The following is a 24637-nucleotide window of genomic DNA, read 5'->3' on the forward strand; positions in this document are numbered from 1 at the left end:
ATTGTGTTTTTTATGTATTGTGTTAACTGTTAACAAATGACAATATCGCAATGGTCAGAGTTAACTAAAAGGATTTTTTTTTTTACTTGAATAAACTAAAAAGGAACTTACATAAACTAAAGAAAACCAAAAATTAATTCTTTTTAATCATAAGCTTTCTTCTTTACCATTTGAATGTAGTTTTCCATCACTATAATTTGTATCAATGATGTAACTCTACCATTTGAATGCTGTTGTTTATCAATCATGTGTACGCTCTATTATCAGTTGTCACATATCCTAAAATTAGAGGTGGGTATGGATTGGGATGGTTTGGTTTTGGACCGAAATACAATCCAATTCATATATATCGATTTTTTTAATTTACAATCCAAACCAAATCATTAAAGTATTAAATCCAAACCAAACCAAATTATTTATGATCGATTTGCTTTGGATTGGTTGATCGGTTTAAAACTTACTAATTTATAAATATATAATACAAATAAAAAATTTTCCAAATTTAAAATATAAATAATAAATTATAATTATCCAAACTTAAAATACAATTAGAATAATACAACATAGTCTACAATGGAAAATAAAGAAAAAAATGTAGCAAATGATACACATCATGCACTTTTTAAATAGCAAACATTAATGTCATCATCTCACTCCTATAAAATCAAATTAAAATTGTTATAACAAATAATGTAAAATAATATATTTGTCAAAATTCATTCACTCAATAATCAATACATAATTCCTTTTTTTTTTAACCTTAAAATTTTGGTAAATCATAAGTCAATCAACATTAACAGATTCACTAATTTTAGTTGATTCTGTAAGCTGTACAAATATCAAAACAATAAAATTAACAATAAATTATATTTAAACATTTATATATATATATATATATATAAGTAACAATTGGATACAATATATGTAGATATATATATATGATGGGAATGTAAATATATATATATATATATATTTATATATATTATGGTGATAGTGATGGACTAGTGGCAGACGGTAAAAAAGGTAAATGTTTAGTTTAAGATTATAATTTACAATTTGATTTGGAATTTGGGATATGGGAATGTAAAAGAAAAAATAAAAATATATATATATATATATTAAAAATCAATATATAAAAATGAAAAACAATTTAAAAATTAATATATAACAATGAAAAAAATATACTAAAATTAATATATAAAAATAAAAAAATAAAAAATATATGATTTTTTAATTATATAATATATTATTTGGATTACATTGGATTTATATTTCCAATCCATAACCAATCCAATCTATACAATTTATAATATTTTAAATCCAATCCGATTCAATTGATGTAAAAATCCAATCCAAACCGTTAAAAATAGATTGGATTGGACGGATTGAACGGGTTGGATTGGATTTTACCTACCCCTACCTAAAACCAACAATATTGGCAAAAATGCCACTTAACTGGATTTAAACAATCTTGATTGTTGTCTTCAAACAATTCTAACACAAAATGAAATTAATAAATAAAACACATGCAAAAATGAACATAGGCTTATTTCGCAAAAGGAAACAGTAAGGATGAGTTTTTTCCCATTAGATATGCGAATACAAAGACGACAAAAATTGAATAACTAAACAGAAACTCGCAGGTCTTAAAATTTCTGACAAACTCCATGGATAAGGCCATCTGTCAGACCAAAAACTCTGACCCTTGGCCATGAGAGAAATAAAAATATGGTTCTTAGAACTCCCAAAAAAAAAAAAAAATTGAAAAAGGTCAAGCAGGCTACACAGTTACAAAAGAGAATTCTAGACAACTATTCCTTCTATCCAAAGTTAAATCCACCTGGGGGAGGTTTAGGCTGGTTTGCTCCAAAAGAAAAACCGGGTTGATTTCCGTCTCCATTATCCTGGATATTCTGTTCCTCATCTTCTTCCTCAGCCCAGTATCTCTCCAAGATCTTCACAGCTTTCTCATAAATCTCATGGTTATCATGCGTCTGAAGATTTTCGATCTTGTCCAATCCATCATTTTCATCAATCATTTGTGCATAAAGATTGATTCCACCATTCATCCCCATTTCTTTGTCAGCCTCACCAACCTTCAGAATGTTCTCAAGACCCTCAAGGCACACAGTTACAATCCTTGGGTCCGGGCAGATAAGAAGATCGCACAACGGTTTGATGCAACCTTGGGAAACCAGGAATCTGCAAGAACACATGCACGTAAATATTAGGCTTTGTATAATGCATTATATTTCAAAAAAATAAAATGTATGTGATGATCGCTGTTCCATATTGTAAGACTTGAAACAGAGTCTAGCAACTATAAACAGTCACCAACATTAGGAATAATATTAAAATCAAGTTATTACTCCAAGGTTTCAACAACAAAAAATACTTTTAAATATTAAAAAATATATTTAAGACATGTTCTTTAAATAAGGTAACTAACGACCACAAGACACAAAGCACTTGAATGGTATTTGCACGTGAAACATGGTCAAAATTAACAAAGAGAGAACAAAATAGGTAAGCAAGAAATCTTATAACTACACAAGCAAAACATGCATGTCTTTTCCTACAGACGCATATGTGTAAGCTAAAAAGAGAGGATAAAATTAAAAAATATCCAGTGGAACAGAAGAGCAATACTCGATCTGCTCGCAAGAACCCCCAGAGGTGGCATTTGAGATGGCCCATGCAGCCTCCTTCTTGATATCAAATTCTGCATGTTGGAGAAGATGTACAAGTGGCTGGATAATGTTGGCCTCAATAACAGACTGCAAAACAGAATTCGATTGCCAACAATTACAAGTATGTCAAACAATTTCAAGGAGTAATTAATTCCAAGAGAAGTAAACTTCCGCTTTTACACCATCTCACATTAAAATTAAGTAATTTTACCCAAGACAGAAAAGGTTTGGTTAGTTATTGGTTTCCTAGCACCAAAAAGATATCAAAAAAAAATTTTCTCTCAAGAAGCACAAATGGTGTCACATTAAAAAACTAGAGCTTTTGTATGCTTCTATTTCTAATCAACAAGAAAATGTCCCACAAGCAAAAGTAATTAGAAACATTTTGCAATAAGTTTACGGAACCATAATAGAACTAAAAAGAAAGGCAATGAAATCAATATGATCAAATATAATCATGTTACAACAAAATAAAACCTTAAAAACAGAAAGAATCTCTTCGTCCTTTCTGTTAAGGCTAACAACAACCTAAATAACACCTTTTTTTTTTTTTTTTTAGATAGAAGTTCCAATAATCAGTTTGGAAGAATTACATCAGCATGTCATCTGTTTTGTACAGAAAATAATTGACCAATAACAGACATGCAGCAAAATAGAATATTCAAGTATTTTGAATTCAGCATATCTCATGTATAAACGATTAAACAGTGTGGAGAATTATCATTTGAAACTTATGGATGTGATCCGTACCTGTATTTGAGCTTTATTTCCAGCTGTAATATTTGAGATCGTCCAACAAGCTTCTTTCTTAATGCTTTTTTTGTGATTTTGCATAAGAAGTTGAAAGAGGCAAGGGAGAACTTGGTTTTCAATTACAAACTGGAAAATGCACATAAAGTTATTATGTTGCTCCATGTGAAGGGGTAAACAGCAACTATAAAAAACATGTGAAAATAAAACAGACCAACGGAATTCATGTTGTCACTCCCCATACGACAATAGAATAAATTTTTTAAAAAAAAAAAAAAAAAAAAAGGTCCTTCCCAGACAAGTTCACATACTCATCTCAATTTAAAATTTTACTACATAAACAGTCAATCTCAATAAAATATTTTACTACTTAAACAGGACAGCAAGAAGGCTAAAGATGATCATTTGCATCACTTCACCAAAGTTGCATTGCTCATAACAAATGAACTAAACAACAGATGACAACAATTAGAAACTTCTACAGTACAAATTATTGTCAATACCTGAGTCTGAGCATCATCGCCTGTAACAATGTTTCCTACAGTCCGAAGAGCAGGTATAAGAACCGTGGCCGATGGATGACTTGCAGAAACAAATTCTAGTCAATAGAAAATCGAAAAGCCATAATGAAACAGCAAAATACACTAATGCACACAAATTAAATGATGGAAGATGTTCCTGGTGTGGTGAAAAAGAATTATATACGAAACTAGTAATGTAAAATAAAATCAAATTGTGCCAGTAAATATCAGTGCTTCATCCAAGACGTTTGTAGAGTGCAGGAACTTACAGCAAAAGTTCCACAAGTCGTGGACAGACACCAGCATCAATCACAGCCTGAATCTTGTCATTTGGGCCATCCGAAAGATAAGAAAGGGCCCAGCAAGCATCTGTCAATACTTCTTCATCATTCAGGTAAATAAGTTGCCGAAGAACTGGTAAGGCAGGTTTAACCTAAAAGCAACCAATATAATAATCATTTAGGATACTTACACCAAAATGACTTATCAACCACATCATGCTTGGCAATTATACTCATGTCTCCTTACCTGATCAAAGGGTGTAGGAGGCTTGCCACGACAAAAGTTGGATAAAGTCCATGTAGCATTCCTCAGCATGGATAACTTTGAGTGTTCATTTAATTGACCTAATAATGGCACAAGTGCACCATGACTAAGAACAAAATCCCTACAATTTGGTGAATCACCAGCAACATTACCTAAAGCCCACACTGCCTGTTCGAGATAATAAAAAGTGAGGACAGTACAAACACAAATGAAAGGGGATATAAGGCAACAGAAAAAAACTTAATATTATTGGATGATTGTAGTGATAATTGAAAATCAATACAACATAATTGGGAATCTTTTGGATGGAGAAGACATGATGACATTAAAGTTGGATAGAAACAGTAAGGGTTAACAAATAAAGTATATGCTATAAAAGGGAGCAAAATCTTTCTGGAATCTAGAAAAGTTCAAAAATTATATGAAACAAGAAAAACTACTTGTTCTTATATAAGAATTAAGATGCTGCACTTGTGTATCCATAAATCTTTAGAGCATTGAGGCAGACAAGAGACAGTGCGGAAAAGGGGAAGAAATAACCTGTTCTCTAACATCATCACTACCAGAGCTAAGGAGTTGCACAAACATAGGGACAGCACCATGATCAATCACCACACGTGTATGCTCCGATGTTCCAGATGCAACATTTGTCAAAGCCCATGCAGCCTCAAACTGCAATTACAACATCATTAGGCATTTACTATCCCCCTTAATTACATTTGGACATTAACAAAAAAAAAAAAAAAAGAATAAAATAAAGCTACAAGCTAAATCCCTACTTGCAGTTGAGGCACATCATGCCTTCCAAGAAATTCAACAAACCGAGGGACTACACCTGCTTTGATAACCTCATCAATCGGAGGGCTGCGCTCTATGGAAAATGCATATGGAAGTCAACAAACAATGATACTCTGCCAATGTTTTATGTATATAAGATATTACAAACTGCTTTCATACCAATTGATAAAAGCTTTCTAAACTGAGTCGTAGACTCCAATTGCATAGCAGGATCATCAGACCATACTCCTTGTACCATCATGGGAATACCTTCCATCTGTTAAAACAACACTAACATCAAATAAACATAAAAATTCTAACTATCCAATTCAAAGAGCACAATTGAAAAAATATATAAAAACTCAACTTTCTCAAACGATCTCCAAAATGGATTTTTTTTCTTTTTTTCTTTTTTTTTTCTCTGTGGCATTCAGATTAAATATAAATCAAAAGTAACAATACATACCTAAAGCAACTTAAGAAACTATACCAGAAAGGCATAAATGTTACTTTTGAAGAAAGGAACATGCTGTGCAACCTATTGAAGGGTGACTCAGACATTGGATGGATTATCATGGAAATGATTGCTACCATAAATTCAATGTATATTCTTCAACGTAAAAATACCCACATAAAATAATAATAATAATAATAATAATAATGACTACTGAAGTTGCTGCTTTATATATTCCAAATTAACATTTATTCTAATGGAATTATCAAAAAATTGGGAAAACATTATCAATAAATCTACTAAACGATTCCACAATCCAAATCAAGATCGCGTCAAATTGAGAGTAAAAGAATATAAAAAAAATGAAAAAAGAAAAAAAAAATACCCACCCTCTTCTCCAAAGCCGCAGCGGTCTGAGAAGCATCAAGCAATTGCTGCTGTTGCTGAGGTAGATTGAGAAACCCATCTCTCCTCTTCTTAAGCAAACTGTCCTCGCGCTTGTTCTTCCTGATCTCCACCATATTGTCCTCCCTCCGCCTCCTAGCCTCATCCGCATCGACCCCAGTCTTGTACGACTTCTTGCGCGCCTCTGACCGAGTACCGGGTCGGAGAGACATTGTCGCTGGCCTTTTTTATTTTCCTTTTCTTGTTTGTCTCGTTACCTTGTTTTCTCTCTTCGCGAATGTCCTCCACCGAAAGTGTTCGACGAAATTACAGAGAGAGAGAAAGAGAGTGAAAATGAAAAAAATAAGGATTGCAGATACGAGGAAGAGATTGTAAAAGGCGGGTTGGGGTTTTTCTCAGGTGTTTACGTTATGCAATATGTAGGATGCGACACCCTTGGATTTGGAACCGTGGATTTTTGCCTTCCAATTAGGTGACACATGTCTTGTCCTCTAAGTTAATTAATTGACATGTCATTTTTTCTTTTATTATTTTATTTCCAAAATCATAATTTAGATCTTATTGTTTTCCTTCTTTTTTTTTTCTTTTTTTTTTGGGGGGGGTGGTGGATTTTGCTTGGATTTTGCTTATTTAAATCTAATAAAGGATTTGTTTGTTTGTTTAAGATATGATAGTCCTAGATATAGTAATAAAACAAGTATAACAATAATCAATTAAAATTCTAACCAATGTTTATTTTATAAATAGGAAAATAGATAAGATAGTATTCAACCAATTGGGATGCCATTCTATGTCAAAAACAAACTGTGTTTTCATTACAAGGTTTTATTCAATAATCCTAACAAGAATGTTTATATTTGATGTTTCATATTTTAGAAAGAAAAAGAAAAAAAAATTTTGATGTTTCATTGTTTCTAAACTTTTTATATGAGTAAGGCTTAATTTAATATTCTGTAATTTCTAAGAAAATTAATTTTATATGTGCGATAGAAAGAATCAATTGTAGAAGGAACTAAATAGTTGTTTGATATACTATTATTTCATAGTTACTGTAAGATGAGGAACATGATATAAGATTAAAACATGTATAACAATAATCAATTAAAATTCTAACCAATGTTTATTATAGAAAAGAAAAATAGATAAGATTGTATTCAACCAATTAGGATGCCATTCTAAGTTAAAAAGAAATTGTGTTTTCATTACAATGTTTTATTCAAAATTATCGAGGTTCCTAATAAGACTGTTTATGTTTGACGTTTCATATTGACAGAAAAAGTAAAAAAAAAAAAAAAAAAAAATGATGTTTTATTGTTCCAAAACCTTTTATACGATAAAGGCTTAGGTTAACTTTATTTGTGCTACAGAACGAATCGATTGTAAAAAATAAATAAATAAATAAACAAATAAATAAATAAGTGTTTGATGTACTATTATTGTATAATTACTATAAGATTCATAATTAATACTGAGTGTTTGGTAAATAGTAACTTTTAACCGATATTACCGTATATGATAACTAAAAACTAAAAAGTACATTGGTTTTTATCATCTCTTTATTTGTAGTTTTATTTTTATTTTTTATTATTAACATATAATATATATTACTAAATATTTAGCATAATTTTTCTGTTTTTCCAAAATTGTAATAAATGTTGATCTAAAAAAAAAATAGTAAATGTAATAAAAATAAATAAAAAATAAAAAAGTTGATCATGCATATTGTTTGTGATCTATCAATGGCCAACGAAAAATTAATAAATAGAATATTATTTTTTAACATGAATCCTCAGTATCGGCAAATATACTAGAATAGATTTATAACTTTGTCCAATATGAAACTAATTAATCTAGGATAAAAATGATACTAATGTTTTAATAAGTGTTAAAGTTGATATGTTAATTATATCGGACAAACTAAAATCAGAATATCAAAAGTTAATCTTTTGTTGCTTTTCAAAAACAGCTGTAAGAGAATATAAATTCTTATACAATCATCATTTTTAAATTTTATGAAATATTTAAAGTAGTTTTAGATTATTTAATAATCAATTTTAGAGCTTCAAAATCAATTGCAAACGGAGCCTAAGCATAAATATTTTATTTATTTATTTATTTTTTTAAAAAAATATATATATATATATATATTTATTTACATAACATCATATTAACCATTGTCATTATACATATAACAATGTAATGGGTAAGATATGTCAATTAAATTTGAAAAAAATATATATATATATATATATTTTTTGCTTTGTGAAAAAAAATATGTTATTTGTTACGTGCAATGATTATTATTATTAGGATCGGAACTACATGGCAATTTAAGATTTTTTCGTCTAAAATTAGAAAAATAAAACAATAACTTTTTTACGATAAACAAAAAGGCATTTTTCTTTTCTTTTTTTTTTTTTTGGCATAAAATGCAATAACTTAATTTGTGATTTATCCCTGTCATAAAGGAGCAAAAGTTAGTAGAGCAATGGCGAGGTGATCTATAAACTGGTTAGAAAAATTAGATGCGGATGCTGTAAGTGTTATTTATATTGTGCAATTTTTATCCAAAAACATATAAAATATTTATTATTTTAAAAATTTGGTGAATGATTCAAATTTTGAATTATTATTTGAAAAAACAATTGTTTTAGCACTTGATACGCAAAAATAACAAATAGTTAGTAACATTAATTTTGCTTTTTTTTTTTTCTTGGAAATAACATTATTTTTGCTTTTAAACCATAAAAATGACCAATAATAGGTAAATTGGTTACATACCCATCAATTTCATGTTTGTATTTAATTCGTCGTTAGTAATAAAAATGGGTAAATATTCTTTAATAAAAATGAAATTCAGTGAACAAAGTGACTATAATTAGTTATATATTCTTTAAGGATTTTTCATAAATATTTCTCATTTGAATAATACCACGTGAATGTAAATTATCTTATCTTCCTATTTTATTTTTATTTTTTATTTATGTAAATCATCTTATCTTAGATGCAGCTACAAGGTTAAACTATTTCTCTGCAAATAATATTTATTCAAAAATTAAATGTTACCAGCAATGAAATGAAAAGGCAAAATTGTGTCACCATGCATTGTCATCAGTGAAAATAATGATGTAGCCCTCTTAATAACATTTTAGTAACAAACAATTTAAAAAATTCAATTCTATCTGTGCACATATCAATATTAAAAAAATTATACATAAATTAAAATAGAATTTTATATTTTTTCAAATCATGAAACTCATGTCTAATTGAATCAATACTAAATATTTTCGTAATTTCCTTTTCAATATACAAAATTAATAAGAAATAAAAAAAAAATTGACATCTTCTATCAATATCAATTTCATATGCTAATTAGATAGTCAGAGAAGGAAACAGAAAAGAAAAGAAAAAACTTTGTATACATACACATATAAAACATATGATTAGATTTATGAATTATTAATTAATAAAAAACAAAAAACTTACCTAATCTTCTCGAGAATCAATTCCTATATGTTTTCTGATTTCTTATTGCATCCTATAGATTAATATTGTATATTTTTGTGTTAGGATGGAAGGAAAAAGTTTAGTTTTTTGTTTTGCAGATAAATATAGATTGATTATGGTTTCGTTAAATGGACAACATATGGTATTTATGAATTTATAAACTAATAAGATAAATTTTGAAATTGATATATATAATTAGTATTGAATAGATATATTAAAAATAAATTGCAAATTTCATTTTTTTTGGGGAGTCATGATTGAATTTTTATTCAATTTTATATTTATATAAATATATTTTATTGAAAAAAATCAAAATTTTTTTTTTTGGGGGGGGGGTGGGTGTATGGATCTCTTAAGCACACGAGTTGTTTCATACTTATCAATTGTTTATTAAATAATGTGACAAATGATGTGTTAATGTTTAAGTAATTTAATTGTTTTATTCTCTTATCAATTTAAAAATTTATTTATCCATATTTTGTTTTTATGGATATATCAACTAATAATATATTGATACATTATTAGATCATATTATTTGAAAAACAATTTGATATCTGTAACACCATTTTAATTAATTAATGTATGAATTATATATTTTGCACTTCAAAAGTTATCTTCTGTTTTTAATTTTTCTCCCCAATTTTTTAAAACTTTGATTTTTTTGTAAAACAATAGTACTACAACAGTCAAATTATTTCATCAAATTTTTTTTTTATATAAAATATGAAAAGAAATTAGTAGTTGACATAAAACTAAAACCTACATTTGTGAAAAATAAACCTGATAATATTTTGACATATAAATTGATAAACAACATTTGAGAAGCCTAGTATTTTTGTAAGTAATAAGGGTGAGAGCCACCAAATTTGTTTGTAATAAAAATTTTAAATTTTGACCAGCCAATGATATATATAAAGAGGGAAATTTTTTTTCAAATTTCAAGATGGTGAAGGGTTAGAATATTAATATAATTTTTTTTTTTTTTGGGAAACATACAATATTAATATAACTTAGAAGTCTATTTCTGGATAGGAATATTACCCAAAAAGCCAATATATAGAATTTCAAATTCACCTAAATAATATATTCCTAAAAAAAATATAAACATATAAATACGAGCAGGAAAAGGCCACCGCACGTTATTACAAATATCCTCGTTACAGTTCAAAATGAAACATGTATAACATTTGTACCTTCTAATTTATGTATTTAATAATTTAATTTACTACTTCCTTAAAAAAAATAACGAGACACAGAATTAGCAAATTATTTTTTTTGGTTTTTATATTGATAATGTTTTATTTAACGCCTAAAGGGAAAACAGATTTGAAAGTTGACTTTTGGGGACACTTTTGCTATTTATTTTGCCAAAACATATATTTACTGATCAATAAAAAGAAAAAGTAGTTTGAGCAAGCAAAAAAAAAAAAAAAGAGAAAAGAAAAGTAGATAATAAAGTTACTACATTATTTTAAGGATAATATTATAAAATAATAGTCTGTAATTGTAATTTCACTTGAGTACTTAACAAATTAAATAATTAATAAAAGTTGAAAGATGCAACTCAATTTAATTTTTTATTTTTATAAGGAAACCGAATTATTATAATTTTTTTTGAATTCCCTCCAAATTACAAATTTCAAACAATTTGTCTTATTTGCAAGGAAAAAGATCGTACTAAAAATTTAGGCGCATCAAAAATCTTCAATTCCCAATTCCAAACCCAATAAAATGATCACCAGCTGTCAATAAATTACTGGCAAGATGGTCAGTTGTGGACCCCACTGAGCCAACGTACCAGATCATTCGGTAGTGGACCCTACTTGGCACAAGGAGCACCGTCCTATATTACGTTCTGCGAGTACCTTCTCCATTGCTGTATATAAACCCCCTCTTTAGCCCTTATCTTCCCACAAGCTGCTAGAACACTGAAACGGCTCAGTCACTGTGAAATTCTAGAGAGAAAAAGAGTGATTAGAGAGAGAATGTCTTGGTGGTGGTCCATGTCAGAATTCCGGTGGCCGGGATTTGTAGCCTCGTACTTCTCGCCGAGGTGGGACCCACGCGGAGGGATCTCGAGCTGGGGCAGGCTGCTCCGGTGGAGGCCGGCACTAAGCCTGAGCCTGACGATCGTCGACGACGTCGTTTGGTCGCTTATCACGGCGTTCGAGTCCGTGGCCTTGGTTTCCATGCTCTGCTTCTTCTTCCTCTTCTGTGGCTGCACTATCTGATGCCGAACGCCTCCTTACAGATGTTGCCGCCGGTGGAATTGGACTTCGCTCGGCGGTGATTCCGAGCTTGTCGCCGGCGAAGTCAAGTTGGAGAAGGAGTTCATCACTTGACGGAAGCACGTGAATTTTGCTTTTCTTAATTTCATTTTACCATATATATATATATATATGTAAATTAGTTTTTTAGACGTGTGTTTTTGTTAGGTAAATCACTAAATTGAGAATCTGTGGTTAATTAACCTTCGAGAAAGTAGTTTGTTTACTATAAGCATTTCTCTATTATAATTTTTCATATGTCGTAAATTAATTTTAATTTTGGATTTGGGATATTTTCAATTTTTTTCCTTTTATTTATAAATATCATTGTGCCGTCCAAAGGAGTTGTGTTTGGATATATATAGATATATAGTAAAATTTAGTCCTGGCAAGACAATAAGAATTGGGCAAACATGATGATGAGAGAATGGAATTGGATTCTCTGAATTGTGTAAAATTCTCTTTTAAATTTAATGGTATAAATTAAATTAAAATGGTATAAAAATGAAGAAAAAAGGAATATAAAAACAATTTAAAATAGTGAAAGGATTGGGGTTAGGTTTGAGATTGAGAATGAGGTGGAAGCTTGTAATGCATTGCAGACAGTACACAGGGGTTGTTCCACGACTGTGGGTGTGGTGGGGGCACGTCACCATTTTCCTTCAACTCTGTGTTTGGTGTTCAAGTAATACTACCCACTTTTTTTTTTGTTTTTTTGATCGACCAAAGTGAAGAAAATAAATAAAGGAGTGAATATGATTTTTAGCCTGTGGTCTCTCCATATAAAACATCAATGTTTGTAACATGTACATCCAAAAATATGTATACATATACATATAAATTATAATCATCTTGTTCTGATGGACAAGTTAAGCAAATGTCCAATTTTATATAATTCATATATCATGATACTATCAAAATCACAAGCAATTCTTGATTAAAAAAGATTATACATAAATTGGTGGGTGCTTACTTTACATATAAGATAAATGATGCTTGCCTTAATACCAAATTTATACATGTATTTAGAAAAACAAATTTGTGTACAGTGATTGTGGGTGTAAAAAAGAGTTGTCTACCATGAATTTGAGTGTAAAGTTGGAGGGAAAAGTGAGACTCAAAAGTTGAGCTTAAAATTGGCTGTTAATCTACCTTCAAAAGTGAGGGATGTCCACTTATTAATTTAGAAAGTAACTAGCCATTTACTACTATACTTTACCCATCAATTATCAAAGCACATACAGCTGTTAACAATTATGGCCGCTAATTTACCCAAAAAAAAAAAAAAAACAATTATGGCCGCTAACTGTCTCACAAATTGACAAATCTAAGGGGGATATTTGTGACAAATAACATGAATATTTAAAAAAAAAATTTAGTTCTCTTTTTTTTTTTTTTGGGGGGGGGGGGGGGGGGGGGGCGGGGATGATTTTGATAAATCTATGAAGTTTTAAACTGAATTTAATTTGAAATATATAAAAGTATATATGATGAGGAAATTTTTTTTTTTTTAAAATAAATTGGGAGGAATGGTTTAAGGGGTGGTAGATGAAACCCAAATCCTAACAATTTATTTTTGAAGAGTTAGAACTTAAAAGGTATATCAAATCTATTATCGTGTATATGTTTATAAAACAAGAATTTTTTTTTTTTTTTTTTCATTTAGTCCAAATAATAAATGCTTAAAAAACCATGCTGGACAATGTCATGCTCATGAATCAATGAACTATCACTTTGATAGTATGAGACCTTAAAATTCTTTCGTGCAACAATGCATAAACATTTATCGCAATATTTTTATCAAAAATATTATACAATCATAAATTCTCCACCCCAAAATCTAAAAGCAAAAAATTAAAGAAAAAATACAAGTAGTACTTGCTTTTTTTTTTTTTTTTTTTTTTTTGGGTGAATTACAAGTAGTACTTGCTTAAGGTTAGGTTAGTCATTAATATCAAATATCTTTCATTGGACAAATGTCTAAGATGTCTAGTTCTAATCGGGATCATTTATTTATGCTGGATTGACTATTTTTTTTCTTCTTAATAATAACAAATTTATAAAATTTTCTAAAAGTCTTTTTCTTATGAATTAAAAATATTCTATATATGTATATATATATATATATATATATATTTTTTTTTTTTAGCAACATGGAACACAATATTTAATTTTTAGGTGGATATATTGTTACTATCTCAAAAATTAAAATGCAACTCTAATGTGTAATTTATAGATGGTAGGAAAAGAAGAAGGAAAAACCAAAAAAGGTAAATAATTATAATAAAATGACTTTGGGCATTGACTTGCCCAGCCTAGAAGGTAAAAGCATCAGTCTATTGTGCTGCTTTTTTAATTGATTTTTTGGTAAATGTTGGATCAATATACTTGTAGATACAAATCATATAAACCTGACAGTGCGGGTGACCAAGTCAAACTTCAATGTTCAAACTTTTATTTTTATAGGATCATAATTTTGTTGCCCCTTTTCGGTGTCTCTGATTGATCCTGTCTCACCGATTACTTTTCAATTCTTTTTTTTTTTTCATTCTTTTTTTTTTTATTTTAAATGAAGATTTACTTTATAGTTAATGAGGCATTTTTCACTTGTCTTTATAGACTGAAAGTTAATACTAACGAAAAACCATATTATAAACAAATAGGAAAAGCAGTTATTCGAAACTCTTCCAATAATCTCTTTTAGGATAATGATTAATTTATTTATTCTGAATTTAAATCCTTCATCCTCGCTGTTATTAAAATAGCTTCCCACTAATTAGCACAAGAATTTATATTAATTAATTTATTTTTAATTAACTATCATGTATATGTTGATTGTCACATGAGAGAGCTACAAAGAAGTCTTTGTACATAACAAATGCAAGTTTCAAAGACGAGAAGAGAGTAAGTCAAAAACCAAATTGTGCGTGGTAGCTACAAGATTGTCGTACTTTTTGAGCAATTCAATTCTGTTTACAATGACATTACTTCAATTTAACTATTATTTCTGAAATATTATAAAAACTCAAAAATTGATCAGTACATGATGGCCTGGTCGCAGTACTTGTAACATTTTCATTGAAAAAAAAAAAAAAAAAAAAAACTGGAACAAGTAGCAGGAAGTTGTTATCAAAATGTTTTTTTTTTTCCTCTGGACCCTTTCATTGGTGATGTATCATGGAGATTCCATGCTTTTGCTTCATCAAACATTTGGTGCTAATGAGGCAATGGAAATATAATGAATAATATAGAAGTATGAATTATAATGATCAATTAATTCAAGTCTTTTAGCATTCAGGGAACTAAACAACAGATGGGAAGTGGTTGATTAATAACTACATTTTATATATTAATTAATTTCTTATCCTGGTCATAGAGTCTGCCACGTGGAAATATTTTTCTTCATTTTTATATTATCCCTTAATTAATCCTCTGTTTCATCATGTATGTAAAAATCACAAACATCGTTGCCAAAACCAAACCAACAAACAGAAAATGGCTCCAAAACATTATGGATTGGAAGCTTTCTTCTTCATGACCAAAACCTTTCCTAGTCTGCAAAAGAAGGTTGCCAAATCCCAAGCAATCCGCAAATCAAGTCATACACACTAATTCCCCTTGGTATAATTGTTGTGTTGCATTGTGCTCTATGATGGATTAGACACTTTACTTGATTTATGCTTAAAAGCATTTGGATCCTTGTACTTACCTCACCTATTGTTGACCCGTTAAGCAATTTATAATAAAGGTTTTATTTGATATAAACCCATTATGTTTTGCTAACTCTATGTTTTAAGAAAACATGACATATTGAGTGCACCTCGTTTACAAAAATACAGCATAAATTGTGCTCCTTCAATTGCCAAATAAAGAGCCAGGTCACGGAATGTGTGGCACAATGCACCTTATTTTCGCTTTAAACATGAGTTTGCATAAATTTTGTGGTGTGCAACTTCTAATGCACCTTGCCAAACGCACCATAAGAGGTTTTCCACTGTTGAAAAGCTTCAAGAAAATTTTTGTCCAGTACCATCTTACACAATCATCCATTCTAAAAATACAAATAAACTACATCACAATAATTCTGAAAAACCATGACCCTTTTCTACTCGTCTTTCATTATTGCTACAAACTTTAATAGGTGTTTTTGTTGCCGGTAATTTTTTTTCTTCATAACTAAAAGATGGATGCAAAAATCATTGTGCTTGAGCTGACCTGAAACCATAATTTAATCTTATAAGATTGAAAGAGATACAGATGATAAACCTCTAGAATAGTCCCCTTGGATAGAGTTCAGGGTGTCCATTAGGTTGTTTCAAAAGAGATTATTTTTTAAAATTTTTTTAATCATTACAACAATTTCTAATCTAAAAAGGAGGATGAGACGTATCTTAAACTTACAATCTTATTAGATTGGATATATAAAGTACACTAATTAAGTTAGCATTACTTAATAATTTTCTAAACCAATTAAGAGAATAAATAATTTTAGAGTTTCTAATAATTTCTATCTGGATAATCATTATTGATTCTAAATTTGAATATTTCATTTTTATTACTCTTATGACTGATAAAACATCTTCCTACTAATTAGTATTAGAATTTATATTAATTAACTATATATATATATATATGTGTGTGTGTGTGTGTGTGTGTGTGTGTTGATTTTCACATCAGAAAGCCACAAGTCAAATTTTTGTACGCTAGAAATGCAAGTCTAACACTGAGAAGAGAATAGGTCAAAACATGAATCAAGTTGTGCGTGTGGTAGCTACAAGGTTGTCATACATTTGAGCAATTCAATTCTGTTTACAATCGCATTGCTTCAATTTAAATTATTTCAGAAATATTATAAAAAAACGAAAAAGAAAAATAATCAGTAGCTCAATCATAACATTTTCACTTGAGGGAAAAAAAAAAAAAAAAAAAGAGAGAAAAGAAGAAGGAAAAGGCAGAACAGTACTTTCGGGAAGTTGTTATCAAAATGTTACTTCCTCTCGAGTCTAGACCCATCATTGGTAATGTGTCATGAAGATTCCATTCTTTTACTTCATCAAACATTTGGTACTCATGAGGCAATGAAATTATAATGAAATATATAACCACTCAAAAAGTATGAATTATAATGATCAATTAATTAAATTTTTTTGGCATTCAGGAAATTCAACAACAGATGAGAAGTGGTTGATTAGAAACATCAATTTTACATATTAATTAATTTCTGATCCTGGTCACAGAATCTGCCACGTGGAAATAATTTTCTACTTTATTTTTCTATTATCCTATAATTAATCCCCCGTTTCATCCTGTATGTATGTGTGTGTGTGTATATATGTATATATATATATATATATATATAAGAACCACCACCTCCCAATCGCTGCCAAAACCAAACCAACAAAGAGAAAATGGCTCCAAAATATTATGGTTTGGAAGCTCTGTTCTTCATGGCCAAAACCCTTTTCCCAAAAAGAGCCAACCAATTCAGTCTGCAAAAGAAGGTGGTCAAACCCAATAAACTACTCCATAAAATTTCATCAGGATTACTTCCAGATGGTAAGCAAGCTCTGGTATTTCAAATGGAGGGAGCATTGTTAAAGTCATCTTCAATCTTTCCTTACTTCATGCTTGTGGCGTTTGAAGCTGGTGGGCTTTTAAGAGCTCTCATTCTGTTCCTGCTATACCCTTTTGTATGTTTGGCTGGTGAAGATTTGGGGATGAAGGTTATGGTATTTGTTTGCTTTGTGGGGATCAAAGCAAAAGGTTTCAGAGTTGGAAAAGCTGTATTGCCCAAGTTCTTCTTGGAAGATGTTTCCAATGAAGGATTTGACATGGTGATGATGACGAGGTTTGGGAGAAAAGTTGGAGTTACTAATTTGCCTAGAGTTATGGTGGATGGCTTTTTGACCGATTACCTTGGTGTTGATGCTGTATTGGGAAGAAACTTGAAGGTGGTTTCTGGGTATTTTGTGGGTTTGATGGAGGAAAGCAAAGCTGATAATAAGGTTTTGGATAAGATACTTGGGGAAGAGAAATTTGGTTCCGGTATTATAGGAATTGGTAGCTTCAACAAGGCACTTGATCAGCAACTCTGTTCTCGTTGCAAGGTTGTTCATCTTCTTTTCTATGTCTCTCTGTCTCTCTTGCAGTTTTACTATATTATTCATTTTTTTTTTTTTTTTTTTTTGGGGTTTCTGTTTTGGTTGAAAAAAAATGCTTTTTGAACAGGTTGTTCACTTGGTAAGTGAGGTTGAGAAGAGGAGCTCGAAAGTGCTTCCAAGGGAGAAATACCCAAAGCCCTTGATATTCCATGATGGAAGATTGGCTTTTAGACCAACTTTACTAGCCTCATTGGTAATGTTTTTATGGATTCCATTTGGGTTTTTACTTTCAATAATCAGAATTTCTATCGCTGTACTTCTTCCCCTTAACATATCTCTTCCTATCTTAACCTTTAGTGGAATGAGAATAACCCAATTCTCAAAACCCAATTCCATTCCCACCCAATTCGAAATTGCCCCCAAAAAACCAAATAGCAGTACACTCTATGTATGCAACCACAGAACTCTGATTGATCCAATCTATGTCTCAATGGTTCTTGGGAAACCTCTCACAGCAGTCACATACAGCTTAAGCAGAGTCACTGAGCTTATTTCACCAATCAAGACGGTTCGTCTAACAAGATGTAAAGAGAAAGATTCAAAACTGATGGAGAAGCTGCTGAACCAAACTGATATTGTGGTTTGTCCTGAAGGAACTACTTGCAGAGAACCATATCTTCTAAGGTTTAGTCCTTTGTTTGCAGAAATGAGTGATGAAATAGTTCCTGTAGCTATAGATTATTGTGTTAGCATGTTCTATGGAACAACAGCAAGTGGTTACAAGGCCTTGGATCCAATTTTCCTGCTCATGAATCCAATTACCAACTGCTCTATCAAGATTCTAGACAAGCTACCAGGATGTTTTACTTGTAGGGTTGGAGGGAAATCCAAGTTTGAAGTAGCTAATTATGTTCAGTCAAAGATTGGTAAAGTTTTAGGATTTGAGTGCACTAGCTTAACAAGGAAAGATAAATATATCATCTTGGCAGGTAATGAGGGGACAATATAGGAGACTAGGGCCATTAGTCACTTGATGTGTGCTTTATGATAAGTGTATTAGTGTTTCATATATCATTAACTAATAACCGTATCAATATTATATATTCTTCAAAAGATAACGGCATCAATATCAATATTAGTGTTTCATATATCATTAACTAATAACAGTATCAATATTATATATTCTCCAAAAGATAACCGCATCAATATCAATATCAATTGCAAATTCAAATTATGCAATACTTGGTTTTTAAAGATAGCTGTATCAATATCAATACCAACTGCAAATTCAATTTATGTAATAATTGATTTTTGTGAGGAAGCAGAGAACATATATCATCTCAAAATAACTTTAACATAAAGTTTACATGTTAATTAGAAGAAAGCAAATCAACCCTTTCCATATTTTATTGTAAAAAGAAAAATGACTACACTATATATTATATAGCATTGAAATATAATGATTTTTTGGTAGTAAACATTGTAATATAATGATTGAACAAAAAAATCCATGATCAAAATGCGGACTTTGGAGTTTGAACAACATCAGTGGCCATATATAATTATAAATGTTATAGCATATTACACAATTATATAGTGATTTGCGTTTACAAAAGCTTTACCTTTTATGTGGAGCTCAGATTCTATAACGGGGTTTGATTAGAAAGAAAAAAATTAGAAAAAAAAAAAAAAAAAAAAAGGAAGAAGAAGAAGACACATAACTCAAATCTCATGTGTTTCACTTGACAGAAAGTGTCCATTTAATTACTTTTTTAAACCTTTTTTTTCTGCTACTATTTCATGCAAGTTTTTTTTTTTTCCCTTGTAGTTTGTAGACTTCATACATAAAATCAAATTGTGGTCCCAATTTTTTTTTCCTTGGTAATAAAGCTGAAGGTCCAATTAGTCAATAGGCACATACTTCAAACAAACACCATTCACCTCGACCAAACAACTGTACTTATTCGTTGTGACACCTTTTTTCCCCCTCTTATATATTTATATATTACCAAAAGATATATATATTTATAGATACACATTTAAGAACTCAATGCAAAACGGTAAACCAAATATATGGCCCAAAAGGGCTCTATCCCCATATGGAACTCCCCAACCCCAAACTATAATCTACTCAGAAACTTCAACAAGATTGGCTTTTTTGGCTTAAACATCCCATCATCAATATAAAATACCATGCTTTTTTCCTTTATTTATTTATTTATTTATATGGTTCTTTTAAAAAGGAAAAAAAATGGTTGATGCTCAGTAACCAGTTGTTATAGATCACATAAAGAACATGAAAAGATTTGTGGATTCCCATCGTAGCCAAAAATATATGTGGATACCCAAAACTGCACGTTAATTTTGAAGACCAATAAAACCTAGTACTGCAAACGGTATTCAAACCGGGCGATGGATTTTGTCCTGTGGCTTTGGGACCAATATTTAACTAAATTAACATCTATTATCAAGAGAAAATATAATATATATATATATATATATATTATATTTATATAGATATCTATATAGGTATCTGTCAATTTGAGAGATTAATTTGGTATAGGTGGCAGACATGAGTGTGGGTTAGGGTTAGATTAAGAAAAGTACGTGGAAAAAAAATAAAAATTGTATTAATTTATTACCCTTCCTTTGTTAAGGTTCATGTTTTTGGTTTTATGCTTTGAGTATTTTCTTAAATATTTGCTTAAGTTTTGTATAATTGGCTTATAAGTTGTGTATATATTGAAATTAACGAGCCCATTTATTCAATACTTTCCATATAGGAGAATCTCACATGTTTCCCTCCCAAAAAAAAAAAAAAAAAAAAAAGGAAAATAAAACCTCACATGTGGATCAATTTTTATATATTTTTAGAGAAAGAGCAATGTACTCAAGAATGCACAAAAATTTCTAGGTGTTGAAAACCCATTGGGTCCAAGTTTTTGAGACTTACTTTTGGGGTGGTCCAATAATATAAATGAAGTTCAATTAAGCAGAAAAGTAGGGTAGATGAGGATATGCCCATTAATGAATAACTCCGCTCCTGAAGATTTCATGCACCACTTGGATTGGGTTTGTGCCTTAGGACCTGGAATGGAGGTGAATTAAATTGGACAGTGAAAGGAAATTTCAGCACAGCTTTCAAAAAAATGTTTGGTACAGGCAGAGGTTGAGGAGTTTTGAGGGCATATGTGCACCATATGGCTCTTGTCTTTAATTTTTCCCTTCACAGTTATCCATCTATACACGGACAGGCAAGAGTACTTACGAAAAAGAGCTAATACATTTATTTGAAACTAAAAGCTAGATGAATTTTCTTAACTACAAACTTTAATCTTCTCAAGGCTAGTTGAAAATAGAATTTTACATATAAGCCGAAATATTTAGTGACCCTGAATTGTACAATAATTTTCTATATGGTTCCTTGCCATTTGTCCAATATTGAATTCAAATACTCACATGGTGAATGCTCAAATCAAATTTCATCTAAGAGAGCTTTGAAGATAACCAAATCAAGTATATTTTTGGGTCTGTTTCATTCATATGTAAATAAATTCAGATGGCTAATAAGATGTTTATGCACAAAAATGGGACATTATCTTCTCGCATTAACTTGTCCCTGAAATCTCAATCTATACTGCTGCGTATATTTTCACCATTGAAGTTATTTTATTGGACAAATTCACAGTGCATTGAACTTCTAATTACCAGGAGGATGTTTACATTGAATTAGTAATAGAACTGTCTAGAAGCATTAATAATAGTTGACCTCTTTACATATTATTATAAGTTTATAAATAATGCCTGCATGGATGGTCCTTATTCACAACCATTTGGAGAACAAAATGACCGGAGACCTGCTATTCATCTTGAAACCTTTCCTCTTCCTTTCCAAAATGTTCCACAAAAAAACAGACAATTCTTTCACTAATAACCATATGAAGGTCAGCAACTTCTATGGCTTGAAAGAGCTCCTAAACCAAACCTTGGTGTTTCATGTGGAGGGTGCATTACTAAAAACATCTTCCCTCTTTCCTTACTTCATGCTTGTGGCTTTTGAAGCTGGAGGCCCTTTAAGAGCCCTTATTTTGCTTCTTTTATACCCTTTGATACATTTGGCGGGTGAAGAAGAATTGGGTCTGAAGATTATGGTTTTTCTATCCTTTTTTGGGATTAAAGAGAAGAGTTTTAAAATTGGAAAAACTGTGTTGCCCAAGTTCTTTCTAGAGGATGTTGGATATGAAGGATTCATGATGGTGATGAGGGGTGGGAAAAGGGTAGGAGTGACTGATCTCCCTAGAGTTATGGTTGATGGGTTCTTGACAGATTTCTTGGGAATCAACAAAATTGTTGGTAGAGAGTTGAAAGTGGCAGGTGGGTATTTTTTGGGTTTAATGGAGGAAACGAAAGCTAATAACCTCAATTTGAATGAGATTCTTGGAAATAATAATAAGAAAGCTGGTTCTGATCATGTTATTGGGCTTGGCTGCTCCAACAATTCTCTTGATAAACTACTTTTTTCTATTTGCAAGGTAAAATTTTCTCTTTTGCATTAAGAAATCCCTTTGGTTCAGCATGTAATGGAAGTTTTTTTTGTGTGTTATATTTTTATATTTCTTGTGTTTTTCAGGAAGTTTATTTGGTCACTGAAGCTGAGAAAAAGAACTGGCAAACACTTCCAAGAGAGAAATACCCGAAGCCATTGGTCTTCCATGATGGAAGATTGGCTTTCAGGCCAACTCCATTTGAAACCCTAGCAACATTCATATGGATTCCATTTGGGGCTTTCTTATGCATTTTTAGATTCATTATAGCTAAACTATTACCTTTAAAACTCTCTCTCCCCATATTGTCCTTCACAGGGATGAGAAGTGAGGTGAAAAAACCCAATTCTTTCACCACCGTTCCAACAAAAGCAGAGGACAAAAGGGGAAAACTATATGTCTGCAACCACAAAACTGTGCTTGATCCAATCTATGTTTCTTTGGCCATCATGAAACCTACTAATACAATCACTTACAGCAAAATTGGACTCACTGAGTTGCTCTTTCCTGTCAGGACAGTACGATTAACAAGGGACAAAGAGAAAGACTCAAAAATGTTGGAACAGGTACTGAGCAGAGGTGAAGATATCGTGGTTTTTCCAGAAGGAACAACATGCAGTGAACCATATCTACTTAGTTTTAGTCCTTTATTTGCAGAGCTGAGTGATGACCAGGTTGTTCCAGTTGCCATAAAGACTGAGGTTAGCATGTTCCATGGAACAACAAATAGAGGGTCTAAATTCTTGGACTTGGTATTTTTCCTTATGAATCCATCTCTAACCTACTCCGTTGCGATTCTGGAGAAGTTGCCCAGATCATTTAGAGGTCACGGTGGTGAAAAATCAAAGTGTGAAATAGCTAATCTTGTGCAGAGTGAGATTGCCATGGCCTTGGGTTTTGAGAGCACTTGTTTAAGCAAGAAGGACAAGTATATTATGTTAACTAGGATCTAATTAATCGAGGCGCGAACAATATATATATATATATATATATATATATATATATATATTTTGAAATAAATCGAGATACAATATTTATATATATGTATATCAGAAATGATCTAGCGCATCATAAGTTTTATTTTTATTTTTTTTTAATTAAAGATATAGTGCATAATGTCACTAACAATATGTTGTGCAATGAAAGGGCAAAAGTCCTAAGAGGACACCCAAGTGGCACCAATCCAATAGTTGTTTTTTTTTTTTTTTTTTGCTTAAAGGCACCAATCCAATATTAGAGAATGTGAATTGCAGCCTAACAATTAAAAAGAAAATAAAGAAATGAAAATTGAAAGGGCAAATGTGGTAATTGATATGCCGGCAAAGTAGAGCTGAAGAAGAAAAACTGTATTACCCTTTTTACCCCTACCTAGTATTGCACCACGTATGCATTAATGCTCTATATATTTATATATAAATAAATAAATATATGTATATATATATATAAATAAATATATATATATATATATATTTTTTTTTTTTGGATAAAACATTAATGCTCTATGTTATCGTAATTTTATTACCTATTCTCATTAATGTTTAAGAGTTATTTGTCTCGATTTTATCATTTAAATCGATTGATATTTTAAAATAAATTCTATTATATTTTTTATCAAATGTTTTATATAGATGTTTAAATTGATTTAAAATATTCCTTTGGTTATTTCCTTGATTTAAACAATAAATTTTATAATTTATATATTGGATTTATTTTTGTTCTTATGCCAAATTTCTTTAATATAAGTATTATTTATGATTTTATTTATGGTATCCAATGATATCTTATTCTTTATTTCCATTATAAATTTGGATCCTTAAATTCTTGTATTTTTATTCGAAATTTATTGACTAGTTGTTTTTCTTGATTTTTGGGGTATAAAAGATTGGGTTTTACGAAAATGTTTTAAAAGGGGAACCTTTCCAACGGAGTGAATGGTGAGGATTTTGAGAGAAATTATTATTTCCAATTATGAAAGGTGTCGTGGAAATAATAAATAACCGTGGGACGTACCCAATCTCACGGTCCGTGGCAATAATAAACCGTTGGACACTACCAACCTCACGGCACCATGGTAA

At 30.5% G+C, this 24637-nt stretch overlaps 3 protein-coding genes across 3 annotated transcripts; 2 read left to right on the forward strand and 1 right to left on the reverse strand.

The window, feature by feature from the left end:
• Nucleotides 1-1546: 1546 nt before the first annotated feature.
• Nucleotides 1547-6550, reverse strand: LOC107411724 (importin subunit alpha-4). The gene is made up of 10 exons (XM_016019369.4): nucleotides 6128-6550; nucleotides 5465-5561; nucleotides 5287-5378; nucleotides 5048-5179; nucleotides 4490-4675; nucleotides 4231-4394; nucleotides 3944-4022; nucleotides 3441-3569; nucleotides 2650-2777; nucleotides 1547-2202 (listed from the first exon to the last, which is right to left on the reverse strand). The coding sequence occupies exons 1-10, from the start codon at nucleotides 6353-6355 to the stop codon at nucleotides 1821-1823; spliced, it is 1617 nt and encodes a 538-aa protein (XP_015874855.1). The 5' UTR covers nucleotides 6356-6550; the 3' UTR covers nucleotides 1547-1820.
• Nucleotides 6551-17302: 10752 nt separating this feature from the next.
• LOC107411720 (probable glycerol-3-phosphate acyltransferase 3) lies at nucleotides 17303-19136 on the forward strand. The gene is made up of 2 exons (XM_016019364.4): nucleotides 17303-18024; nucleotides 18146-19136. Exons 1-2 carry the CDS (start codon nucleotides 17326-17328, stop codon nucleotides 19025-19027), a joined length of 1581 nt encoding a protein of 526 aa, XP_015874850.2. The 5' UTR covers nucleotides 17303-17325; the 3' UTR covers nucleotides 19028-19136.
• Nucleotides 19137-21866: 2730 nt separating this feature from the next.
• Nucleotides 21867-23729, forward strand: LOC107411719 (probable glycerol-3-phosphate acyltransferase 3). The gene is made up of 2 exons (XM_016019363.4): nucleotides 21867-22550; nucleotides 22649-23729. The coding sequence occupies exons 1-2, from the start codon at nucleotides 21915-21917 to the stop codon at nucleotides 23513-23515; spliced, it is 1503 nt and encodes a 500-aa protein (XP_015874849.4). The 5' UTR covers nucleotides 21867-21914; the 3' UTR covers nucleotides 23516-23729.
• Nucleotides 23730-24637: the final 908 nt, after the last annotated feature.

This window comes from Ziziphus jujuba, chromosome 10 (genome assembly GCF_031755915.1).
Source record: "Ziziphus jujuba cultivar Dongzao chromosome 10, ASM3175591v1".
Taxonomy (NCBI): domain Eukaryota; kingdom Viridiplantae; phylum Streptophyta; class Magnoliopsida; order Rosales; family Rhamnaceae; genus Ziziphus; species Ziziphus jujuba.